Raw genomic sequence first — 12,612 nt, forward strand, 5'->3', positions numbered from 1 at the left:
CCAAAGGATTGAGAACCTGGTGTAACAGGGTGAATTTAGGATAGATGAGAGTGTAAATATATTTGTTTGGTATCGTGCTGGATACCAAAAGTTAGATTTGTGATTTGTCTGATATTCCTATTTAGTCAACACAGTAAATCTTGCCAGATTGAAATGATGAGAGCTTGAAAAAAACAATACCACTTGTTTAACTGTGACTACTTGTATTCCAAGCACAAAGGGTAGGTTTTTTAACACACCTCTAAGCAGCTACAAAGCAGGCCCAAGACTGGGTGGAGTGGTTTTCTGTTTTTTTAGATCAGGTATCTACATCACTTTCTTTTTTGATGTTGACTGGAATTCTCTAGTGCTTCTACCAAAGTCACTTTGGATGGCCAGGGTTTTTAAAGGTGGGTGGGGGTGTGCTTGAATATTCGGACATGCAAAAAGTTTTATTTCAACCCAGACTCATACGTTTTATTATTGGATTCAGTGTCTAGGGTGAAGTTTTTTAGAGTGATTCATGTGGCATGAGAGAAGGAATAATTCTAGAGTATACAAACAGACATTTTGTATTAGGGGAAATAAAACAACTGTTTTAAGTTTATTTAAAACAACAGTCAATATATTCTACCATTGATCAGAATTCACACCTAATAGTTTTTACACTTAGCTGGAAAATTCTGATCTTTCACTTTTGCCTCTTGGAGACATCTAGCCACATTCTTAGACTGGAAATTGTCGTTGTGAAGTGAGATGGAGGATACCTTCAGTGTCAGAGAAAACTTTGTACCATACCCATTTGGCTCCTGGGTTTTGGGATTCTTTGTTCCTACAATTGCCAAGTTACTGGCATTGCTAGTGTTGGGCTGGTATGATCATCTGGTTCTTGAATTAGGAAAATGTATGGCCTTGCTAGTCTTCTGTCTGTCACAGCTGAGGAGAACTCAAAAGAGAGTTGCTCTGTGACTCTTTCCTGAACAAAGGATAGGTTTGTTAGTGGGGTTTTTGTTTGTTTGTTTTGTTCTTTTAACTTGCATTCCTAATATTTTTAAAAGATCCTAAAATTATAGACTTGGAGACTTTCAGAATTAATGTACTGAAGTGATTTAAGGAGCATGTTCTGAGTTTAAGGAAGTGATGGGTTAACTGCTTTAAGAAGAATTTCTGAAAGGCAAGTTTGCAGGCTCAGCATCCCTGACTGGGTGTGCCTGGGCAAGCTTTTATGTTTCATGTCTGGAGATGGCAAACTGGAGTTAGGACAGAGTTTCAGCTCTAGGCCTGACTACACAAGAGTAGACAAAGCCCTAAAAAAATAGGCTCTAAAAGTAGTTACTTGGGGGCACAAAGAATACCACCACAGCAGTTGTAAACATAAGTTATAAAGATTTGGGACTTCCCCGGTGGCACAGTGCTTAAGAATCTGCCTGCCAATGCAGGGGACACGGGTTTGAGCCCTGGTCAGGGAAGATCCCACATGCCATGGAGCAACTAAGCCCATGCGCCACAACTACTGAGCCTGCGTTCCACAACAACTGAAGTCCGTGTGCATAGAGCCTGTGCTCCGCAACAAGAGAAGCCACTGCAATGAGAAGCCCGCGCACTGCAACAAAGAGTAGCCCCCGCTCACTGCAACTAGAGAAAGCCCGTGCACAGCAACGAAGACCCAATGCAGCCATAAATTAATTATTTTTAAAAGTTATAAAGATTTACTCCTATTTCAGTTAAAATATGAAGTTGTATCTTAGATTTATAGAAATCTAATAAGTTGGGGAAATACTGACTTACAGATTTCTTTACTACAGGACTTCTTTCTTGTTAGAGTTTTTAATATGTGAATTGCTATGATGAACATTGGAAGAGGTAATATAGTTAGTGTTTCCCAAATGACTCTGGAACCTTTTTTGCTTATTGTGGGTAAAATACACATGCTACAAAATTGACCATTTTAACCATTTTAAAGTATACAATTCAGTGCCATTCACAGTGGCACTGGATACATTCACAGTGTTAGGCAGCCGTCACCACTGTCTGGTTCCAAAATTTTTTTTATGACCTTAAAAGGAAACCCATTAAGCAGTCACTCCCCATCCTGGAACTGTTTCTGATTGAATCCTGAAACTCAATTTGGTAGACGTTGCTCTAAAATATTCTGCAAAATATTTGGCATTTCCTATAGTAGCCATTATGGAAGTATTGAATGTTTATTTGAACTCACATTTCTCTAACATTGTAGACATTTTCTAATTTGGGGAAAATAGACATTTAGAGCTTAGAAAAGTTAAATAGCAGATTAGTGTCAGAGCTGAAACGAGAATCTAGTTCTTTTGATATCCTGTGTTCTTTCCACTGTGCCATGCTTCGCAGTTCAGCAAGTTATATTAGTTAGATATCTTATTTAGTGAATTGTTTGGTATTTTTGTTTCATCAGTGGATAAATTTAGGTTCATAACTGAGACTACGTGACAAACCATACAGTGTCTGTAGATGGACCACCTGTATACATTTTCAAGATACCACTTTGGGTGCGATATATAACAGCTAGCCAAAGAGGAGGGTTATTAATTCAGTTATTCATATATCAGTCATTTGCCCTGTTAATTGATCACAAAGTTTTCTCACTGTAATATTCTAATGTAAAGTGTCTTGCAAATATAACAAATCAATTGCAACAGTCTTTAAAGATACTTTAGGAAAAAGCTAGTTGAATAATTTGTCACCAGGAGGCTTTCAAGTTAGAGCTGTGAGCATAGTTTGAATTTTAGCTTGGAAGTAACACACGTGTTTTGGTGTTATTTCCTTGAAAAGCATTCTGCATCTCCATAAGCAATTATTAATGATCAGCATATGTCATTGAGCCTTTGGGCTATTGTGACAGAATTAGGGTGACATATTAATGATCTATTTCCTTTTAGGACAAGAAAGAGATGGCCATCAGTGACTGCAGCAAAGGTACAGCTTTTTGGTCTTGTTGCATGTTAACATACAAAAGCATTACCTCAGCTAGACAAGCAAATAAGGAGGCTCTCAATCAGGTGTTTATTTGTACACATGTACTCTTCTTCTGAGGCAGTTAAAGAAGAAGCTCTCGGCCTTTCTTAGAGGTACTGCACAGTAGTTGTCTTAGTGTAAGCATGCTTTTGAATGGATAGTTCAGTCCGTTTATCCTGTATTGGTAAATATATGGAGAATAATTCCAAGCTACCTTGGCCACAGAAACAGAGTTTATTCCCTGTATGTCCAAATTACTCTCCTTTGAAACTGAAGTTGAAGATCTTAGTTAGCTGCTGTTGGGGCCCCTGAATCTGTGTTTGGAAGGGCAGTTGCTGTTAGGGAATTGGTACTCTCTTCAGATATAGTACTTAATCCAAACCTCCTTGCCATCATTTTAATTATCCTTTCAGGTTCCACACAGTGAATCAAGCCTCTGCTATCTGAGTTCCATCGTGGTCTTTTCGTTCTACCAACTGATAGAGACAGCCCCAGACATAGGATCACCATTGTTTTTTCCACAGATTTCCTGATAGGCCAGACGGTTGTCTTGTCTTGGTGTGGAGAACACGCAGTCATTTTCCTTGCATCTTGCTACTCTCATGAGTCTTTCTAGCTAATTACTACTCTTGTAATTTGTGGGTTGTTGTTGCTTTTTTTTCCATTTTCCTCCTTTGGATAATATTTTCTCTGAGAGAATCATAGAGTTAGAAAGAACCTTATATATAATCTAATCCCACTCTCAGACCAAGCATGAATTCCCTCTTCTGTTTTTTGGGTTTTTTTAACATGAATTAGTCACCCTCTCTACTGGATTTCTTTTCTTTATCCTTGGTATTTCTATAGAGTATCTGAAGGAACCTGTTAGAATCTAACAAACTTCTTCTGGTCTATTTATCTTGGACTGCAACTAATTCTGAATGTACTGTTTTGTTTGGAAGAAGGTGTTCAGCCTTAATCTGTGTGAGATGTGTGGGTTTGAAGAGTTTAAATTAGGAACAAGATTCTGATTTTCAGTTCTTTTCTCTGTAACCAAACGGTGAGAAAATGTCTTGTAAGCCTGATTAGCAGGGTATACACTAGGAAAGGGAATTCATTTCTAGCTGTAACCCTCAGTGTAGGAGCCAAGAAAATGGGAGGAAGGGGAAGGAAAGTGTTTCCAACCAAAGTGTTTTCCAGATTTGTTTTTGGATTTGGTTAAATCAGTATTCATGTGCTTATACTTAGTTGTTATGGGCTGCATATGGGTTGTTGAACCCATAGGCCAAATACGTTGACACTAGTATGGTTTATTTGTATTAAGGACCCTTCTCCTCCCACTAACCCCCCCAAACACATGCCCACTCAGTGCATAAACCCTGGCAAAGGACTTAGCTTATTTCTGAGGTCATATTTGGAGCTCATTACTACCAGTTATATGGAACAATATTTAATGCTAGTCACCTTTGGTCTTTTAGCCTTGGCATAAATAAAGTTTAAGTTAATTCTGTTTATATGGATTGAGAAAGAAAATCACAAGTTACAGTGAAAAGTTGACATTTGAGATTTTTATAAAGTAATCATGGGGAATTCCCTGGCTGTCCAGTGGTTAGGACTCGGTGCTTTCACTGCCGGGGCCCGGGTTCAATCTCTGGTCAAGGAACTGAGATCCTGTAAGCTTTGAGGTGTGGCCAAAAAAAAAAAAAAAAAAGTAATCATGGAAAGAATTCTTTCTCTTCAATACATATTTGCATTGTTAGAAGCTATCCACTAGTTGAGAAGGGGGCAGTATCTGAGTTAAAATGTAAATTAGGGGGTTCCGTTTTTTAAAAGATGTAGTAGAAGTCACTGGAGTATTTTTTTTTTCCTGTGAGTATTATGTAGTTGGGAATATTTTAAGAGAATATGATGTGCTGGACTAAGCGGAGATTGACAGCATGTAAAGTTGAAATGTTGAGGTTTGGGCTCTTTCAGAAAACCTACTCCTGAACCAGTATCCCGCTCCAACCCCTGTCCCATTTCTCTGGTCTGCTTCATTGAAAGATTGTCTATACCTACTGTGTCTCCTTTGTCTTCTCCCATTCTCTCCTCACACATCCATTGGACTTCTGTTTCATTCATGCCCCTGAAACCCATCTTGTAAAGGTCACCAACACCTTCCTCTTGTTCAGTAGTTGCTTCTCTATCCTCATCTTACTTGACTTCCCAAAAGCATTTAGCACAGTGTGTCATTCCTCATTTTCTTCTGTTTCATTGGCTATTCCTTTTTAGTCTCTTTTGCTGGCTTCTCTGTCAGCCTCATCATTTTGGAAGTCCCTAGCTCTTCATCTATAGGGCCCTCTTTTTTTTTTCCCTCTATATTTTCTCCCTATGTGATCTCATCTAATTCTGCAACTTTAAATAACCCATCTCTATGCTATAGTTTATATTTTTGGCTCTGCCCTGTAGTCTGGAGCCCTGTATCCCATTGCAAAGTTGACATCTCTGGGATGTCTGGTAGGCATTGCAGATTTAACGTGCCCAGAGCAGACTCTGGTGCCTCGCAGTCCCCACGCATGCATGCGTGAATACAACTTGAGGTTAGTTTTTTTCATTCTAATGAATGGCATTATTATCCATTATTTACTTGCTGAAACTAAAACCTTTGGAGTCATCCCTGATTGCTCTGTCTTTCATTCCACATGGCTTAATTAATTAGCAAATCCTTTGGGCTCTGATTCAAAGACATTTCCTTAATCTGGCCTCTCCTTTTCATCTCCACTGTTAGCAGCTTAGTCAGCATCCTCTCTCATCTGGACCATCGCAGTGACGTCCCAGCTGTCTCTGCTTCCCCTCGTCCCCTCTACACTGTAGCCAAAGTGATCCTTTAAAACTGTAAATCAGATTATGTCTTGATCTGCTTGAAAACATTCCAGTGGCTTCGTATCAGACTTAAGAAAAAGTCCAAGCTCCTTTCCCTGGCCAGCAAGGCCTCCATGACCTGCTTGTTGCGTATCTTCAACCTCATCTCTTCCACAGCCCTTACCTAGTCACCAACAAACACGTCAAAGTTATTCTTGCTTTAGAGCCTTTACTCTTGTTAGTCCTTTTTCCTGTATGCTCTTCCTCAGCTTTTCAAATGGCTGGCCTCCCTCAAATAATCCTTTTTCGTATTTGACCACTCTCTAAAGTTACTTATTCCCCTCTTCACCTGAATTTACATCACCTTGTTTTATTTTTCTCTACAGCACAAAACTATCTGAAATTATTTGTATGCCATCTTCTCTTGCCTCCTAGAATAGCTTAAAGCCTCATGAGAACGTGGACGTAATCTGTTCTGTTTGCCACTACTATACTCCAGAGGTACACTGCACTAGGTGCATATATTAGGTACTAAATAAATAGTTACTGAAAGCATGAGTGAATTTAAAAATGAGTATATCACTTGAAAAGAAAAAAGTTCTACAGCCATGATATTGCTTTCTAACAGAGAAAGAAACAACTCAAAAAAGAATACAAGAATGTAGTATACTTGAACCAAAACGCGGGCACTGGATTATTGGAAGGGTTGTTGTTGGAAAAAGGAGAGGATATTATGTGCCAGTTGTCTAAGGGTGTTAGAGCGGGAGTTTGAAGGAACAGTGAGGATTTAGCTAAAAATGTAACCTCAGGAGTCAAGGCACGACCGCAGTAGCTGAGGCCTAGAAAAGAGAGAATGATAGCAGAGCCTGCCACCAAAGTTCTCCCTCAATTTTTTAATATGTGCCTTCAAATTCCCTCTTACTTTTTCACTGTGCCTTGAGCTCTGTGTTTTGGTCTGTTCTGAAGTGGGTGAAGGACAAGTAGGTGGAAAGCAGGACTTGGGTATGGACCAGGGTTTGGTAAACTACAGTCAACAAAGCCAAATCCAGCCTGCATGCCACCTGCTTTTTTACAGCCTACAAGCTAAGAACGGTTTTTACATTAAATGGTTGGAAGTAAAAGAGAAGTAATATTTCAAGACACATAAAAATTATGTGAACTTCAGACTTCAGTATTCATAAATAAAGGCTTATTGTGATACAGCTAACCTTATTTGCTTATGCGTCATCTATGCTTGCTTTCTGCTACAATAGCAGAGTTCAGTAGCTGTAACAGACGGTCTATCCCACAAAGTCTAAAATCTTTACTATCTGCCCTTAACAGAAGAAGTTTGCCAACTGTAGGTATGTCCTTTGACAAATAACTTTTCCTTATGGACCCATGGAGAGTAATAAACTTGATATAGCTGAGGATGTATAGGCCCTTTTTCCTCATGGTGACAATTATTTCTTCTCTTTTTATAGCAATTCAGTTAAACCCCAGCTATATCAGGGCAATATTGAGGAGAGCGGAGTTGTACGAGAAGACTGACAAGCTGGATGAAGCCCTGGAAGACTATAAATCCATACTAGAAAAAGATCCGTCAGTACATCAAGCAAGAGAAGCTTGTATGGTAAACCTAATTTTTTTACAAAAATATTTTCCATTCCTTGTGTTGCTACTCGGTGAATGTTAAATGATCCTTAGAGACACAACTATATGCCATTTCTAAGCTTTTGAGAAGCTTATCCGAATATATGGGAGATAGAACTTTGAAGTGGTGGCCACACACCCACTGTACCATGTACTATTTAATCTTCATTCTAAAAGTGTTATCTGTGTAAACCTCTAACCTCTAGGGTTGACAAGAACTTTATTTCATTGTTGGACTGGGAAATCTTGTCTACTTGTAGGTGCCTGGTTTAGTTGAAAGTGAGTCTTAATATTATAGGTAACAAATTTCTGGTTTTCTTGTCATCCTTTTCCTTACTCAGTCACCAAGCTTCTATTCATTGTTATATGGCCAGCACATTTCCAATTGAATATATCCTAAACTAACTTTCTTCTCTCTCTTAAAATGACTCTAGTTCTTGTCCTTGGCACTAACAGTCCTTTTGCTTCTAAATGACATAATATTTTTTATGTTAGTTGTAAGTTAACTAAATGTTACTGGTTTTCCTCCCTTTAAAAATAACTCCAGATTTGTGCTCTTACCTTTAGCACCACTCTTTGATTATCTCTAACGCACAGAGCAACATACACTCTGAAGGATATACTGCAGTATTGGATGTGTATATCTTATTGCCCCAAAATAATGTGTGTTCAAGTAAGTTCGACAAACACTGGCTTTAACCAAACAGGTTTCTTTGCTGCCAGACTTTTCAGAGGGCCATTAGGATGGAGAGGTCATTCTGAACCCAGTATGCCACAGAGGTGGCAGGAGCCGGGGAGCTACAGGAGTCTTTTATTTAAGCCAGACTTCTCGGTTTTATTTTTGGAATTAAGGGCACTTGCCAACATTTACAAATGGAAAGATTTTACTAGATGAAAATCTAAGTCGGGCTCCTCTTGAAAGTGGAAGATGCGGACGTGCTGGCTCCTCCTTGAGCTCCCACACGCTGGCGCTCAGCTGGCGCTCTCGATTCCACGCTGAGCATGCCCGTACTCTTGCCTTACACCCGGTCCATTACTTACTACCTTTCCCCTCTGGCCCCTGAGGGCATCTGAGCCCCTGCTATACAGGTTCCCGTCTAGTTCACAGGACTGTTATTCCACCAAGCGGACCTGAGAAATGTTGACTCCTCTCCCTGCACTAATATTCTAGGTGGTTTGGGTTTTGTTTTGCTTTGTTTTTATACCCACTTGAGGTGAATTCCTTCAGTAACAACAGATCTTTTGAATAATGGGAGAAGGACTCGTTTGGGTAATTAAAATACATAAGCAATTTGAAAGCAGTTTTAATCCTTTATCTGACTTTTAACGTATCTCTGAATGGTGTTAGGATTAACTTAAATTTGACATGAGGAAAGGGAGTAGAGTTCTTAAAATCTTGGCTAAATTCTTGGTAGCCTTTATCCTTGTCAAATTAGTTTTAAGAGTTCCGTGAAAGGGAGCCTTTTTTTAAAGCTAGCTGTTATATGCATAAAGAATTTATTTTATCTTGAATTATTACAACTGAATTAATACTGGACTCCCAGAGTACTTGGGGGCAATTACAGAGCTAAAAGTGACCATAGAAGACTCTAATCCAGGTCAGCTGGAGGTGATTTGGTTCCAGGGGGGCATTTGGCAGCGTGGGGAGGCACTTTGTCATGACTGGGAGGGTACTATTGGCATCTGGTGTGTGGAGGCCAGGGATGCTCTAAACATTCTACGATGCACAGGACAGCCCTACAGCAGTTACCCAGTCCAAAATATCAGTAGTGCCAAGGTTGAAACGATCTGATGCTTTCTCAACAAATTAGATTGTATAAAGAAAGGACTTCAAGTTAAAAAATACAAATGAGCAAAAAAATTAATAATATAAATATCACCTATAATCCCACCACCTAAATATACTCCTGTAAACATCTGGTTTGTATCCTTTCAGACATTTTCTGTGTGTGTGTGTGTGTGTGTGTATGTGTGTGTGTGTGTGTGTGTGTGTTTCACCAAGTTTTTATTGAGGTCCTCCTTGGGCCACTCTGCTAAGAACTGGGAATATAGCATTGAACCAAACCAAACTCTAGTCTCTGTAGCTCCCCCACAGACAGACATTTGTTCTTCGCTATGTTTAATAGGCTCATGTATATGTACTTAACCTGGTCTCACTTTCACATGAGGTTTTTAATGTTTCTCAAATTCAAATTAAAGCCAAAAGATTTTCACAACCCATGTTTTGGTGCTTTTTCCCTCAGAGGTTACCTAAGCAAATTGAGGAACGTAATGAAAGACTAAAGGAAGATATGTTAGGTAAGTCTGCTTCCCTTACCTTCTCTTGACCATAAATAGCTAGGAAGCCGGGGATGGGGCCATCAGTACTTTTATTCATTAGAGGAGAATACAGCAGTTAGAAATAGCTTTGGGGCCCTTTGTTTGTTGTGGGCACCAGTACCGTGGGGCTAGTGAGTTCTTAGCCATTTTTAACTCTAGAAGGAGCAGTGTGGTTTAGAGTGGATAGCAGCTTTTCAAAAACTAAACTTCCATTTTGTGGGGTTGTTTTTTTTGTTTTTGGAAAATTTTCCTCCCTTCAAGAATGCAAACATAATTAACTCCCAACCTGGGCTGCCACCAACCTTTATTTCAGATCATGAATTTCATAAAAACAGTTGAATTGCTTCATTTGAGTAAACAACTTCAGGTTTTTTGGGTTTTGTGTTTTTTATCTATCTATTTATTTATATTTGGCTGCACTGGGTCTTCGTTGCTGTGTGTGCGCTTTCCCTAGTTGTGGCGAGCGGGGGCTACTCTTCATTGCGGTGCGTGGGCTTCTCATTGCGGTGGCCTCTCTTGTGGAGCACGGGCTCTAGGCGCCCGGGCTTCAGTAGTTGTGGAGCATGGGCTCAGTAGTTGTGGCACATGGGCTTAGTTGCTCCGTGGCATGTGGGATCTTCCTGGACCAGGGATAGAACCCATGTCCCCTGCATTGATAGGCGGATTCTTAACCACTGCCCCACCAGGGAAGTCCCAACTTCAGGTTTTACGTTCATTAGGATGCAATCAGTACAAGCCAATACCATGTCAAAACCAAGGGGACTTTTGTTTTGAAAATGGCGTTCAGAGTCCCTTTAGTGTTTGAGAACACATGTGAGGGCAAGAATTAGTAGTAAATAGGAAGGGGGAAAAGACTGTGGGTTAGGGGGTCGGGGAAATGGTTTCATTTGACCCATGTTTTAGTTACTTCTTGTATTTGCCAAAGCATGTTTATAGTTGGAATTACAGAGTTCCTCTCATGAACAGTCTGCTTGACGAAGGGGAGTAAAGGTTCCTGGACAGAGACCTACCCAGCATAGTCTGCTTATAACCTGTCTGATAGTTCTCTGTTCAGGATCTCCTATATATTTTTCCTTATGAATATTTTCTAGATCTATATTGTGAATTGCAATCACATGGGACTAAAGGAAAATCATTTAAAATAAATTGAGCCTGGCCATTTATGGCGTTTAGGCATCAGTATCCAGAGAATGAGACAGATTTCCCCAAAGATCATTCTGATAGCACAGTTGATTGAGAAGAAGCCACTAACCTAGTCGATCCAAAGCCCTCGCCCCTGCTGGATAGACTCAGACTCCAAGGGGAGATGCTTCAGACTTGGGGAGATTTCTGGAGCCTTCCTCAGTTTTTCCAAAATTGGCTCTTTCCCTAATTTACATATTTAATTAAATTTGACACCATGTTTGAGCAGAAAAGTTATTTTGGAGGTACTTTCTCTTCAAAGAAGAGGGAAGAGAGCAAAAAAAAAAAAAAGGAAGGAAAGAATTTGCATTTAGCTGAGCTGGATTTCATGCTGAAAGAGATGACTTGGTGAATGAGCATAGTGGTTTTGGAAAAGACACTTAGGCACTGGTCCCTGGGTCCATTTGTTTTGAACCAATATGGAAAAATAAAGGGATAGGTGTAAATTGAATCTTACTGCCATTGTCAGTTCCAGATGGAATCAAAACTTCCATCTGTCCTTGTCACTCTAAATTCTAATGAGCTGATGTTTCCTGTCTTGTGGCTTTGGCTTTTACTTATGTTGTTCCATTCATAAACAACTTAAGTTGCTTGGTAAGTAATATGTCAGTTTGTTGTTACACATCAGTAGTCTGAATGGCTGGACTCTTTTATATTCTTTTTTTCTTTTTTTTATTATTACTTTTGTCTGCGTTGGGTCTTCCTTGCTGCACGCAGGTTTTCTCTAGTTGCAGTGAGCAGGGGCTGCTCTTCATTGCAGCGCGTGGGCTTCTCGTTGCAGTGGCTTCTCTTGTTGTGGAACATGGGCTCTAGGCGCACGGGCTCCAGTAGTTGTGGCACATGGGCTCAGTAGTTGTGGCTCACGGGCTTAGTTGCTCCACGGTATGTGGGATCTTCCCGGACCAGGGCTTGAACCCATGTCCCCTGCATTGGCAGGCAGATTCTTAACCACTGCGCCACCAGGGAAGCCCCTTCCTTTATATTCTTAATGAATATAAGGATGATGAATAAAAATTTGTTCTGGGTGTCACCTCCCTTAGGAGAGCCTTAAAGGGAGAAATCACTCTCAGCCCCACAAGAGCTTTCTGGTGTTCTTCCTTCCTTGTTACAGATGAACCACCTTTAATTCATGTGCTTTGAGATTTTTGGAGGCTGGTCCCTCTAGAAGCGCAGAGTAACGTCACTTGCTTAGAAGTTCTGAGCAAGCTTTTTGCAGTGGACTGCATGATTTTTAGTGCTAAGTTTCTCTGGAAATGATGGCTTCTGCTGGAAGATTGGCAGTTAAAGATTTTTAAAACTGCTTAACACCATTTCTCACTATCATTTACTACATTATGTGATAATTTAACAAAATGAGATTGTCTTTAAGTTTGTTCGATAATCTTGACTTGCTTTTCCTTTTCTCTCTGTAACTTGACTTCCTTTTTTGTTAGAAAGAAGAGCTACGTACCCCCCTTCTTGGGAAAAAAAATTCTAATTGGAATTATGAATGGGTAGAACATACTTGCTCCTCTCTTCTTAGTCTGTCATTTATAAATGTCATCCTTAGAGCAGGAGTGGAGACCCAGGGTGGCAGTCACTCATAGTGCCACAGTCCTTGCCAGAGAGGGACAATCATGCTGAGTTTAGATTTGAGGAAAGGGGTCAGTAACTGGAGTGTTTCCTTTTGTCCTTTTCTCTGGGAAGATA

At 40.0% G+C, this 12,612-nt stretch overlaps 1 protein-coding gene across 4 annotated transcripts in view; it reads left to right on the forward strand.

The window, feature by feature from the left end:
* TTC1 (tetratricopeptide repeat domain 1) overlaps positions 1-12,612 on the forward strand; it is a 73,600-nt gene that overhangs the window by 54,799 nt on the left and 6,189 nt on the right. For all 4 annotated transcript variants that reach the window (XM_029217248.1, XM_029217245.1, XM_029217246.1 and 1 more), the window contains exons 6-8: positions 2,895-2,931; positions 7,254-7,402; positions 9,666-9,720. In XM_029217248.1, coding sequence (XP_029073081.1) covers positions 2,895-2,931; positions 7,254-7,402; positions 9,666-9,720 — 241 coding nt within the window. The remainder of the gene's footprint in view (positions 1-2,894; positions 2,932-7,253; positions 7,403-9,665; positions 9,721-12,612) is intronic.

Source organism: Monodon monoceros, unplaced genomic scaffold (assembly GCF_005190385.1).
Source record: "Monodon monoceros isolate NGI ecotype Baffin Bay Population unplaced genomic scaffold, NGI_Narwhal_1 Super_Scaffold_12, whole genome shotgun sequence".
Classification (NCBI taxonomy): Eukaryota; Metazoa; Chordata; class Mammalia; order Artiodactyla; family Monodontidae; genus Monodon; species Monodon monoceros.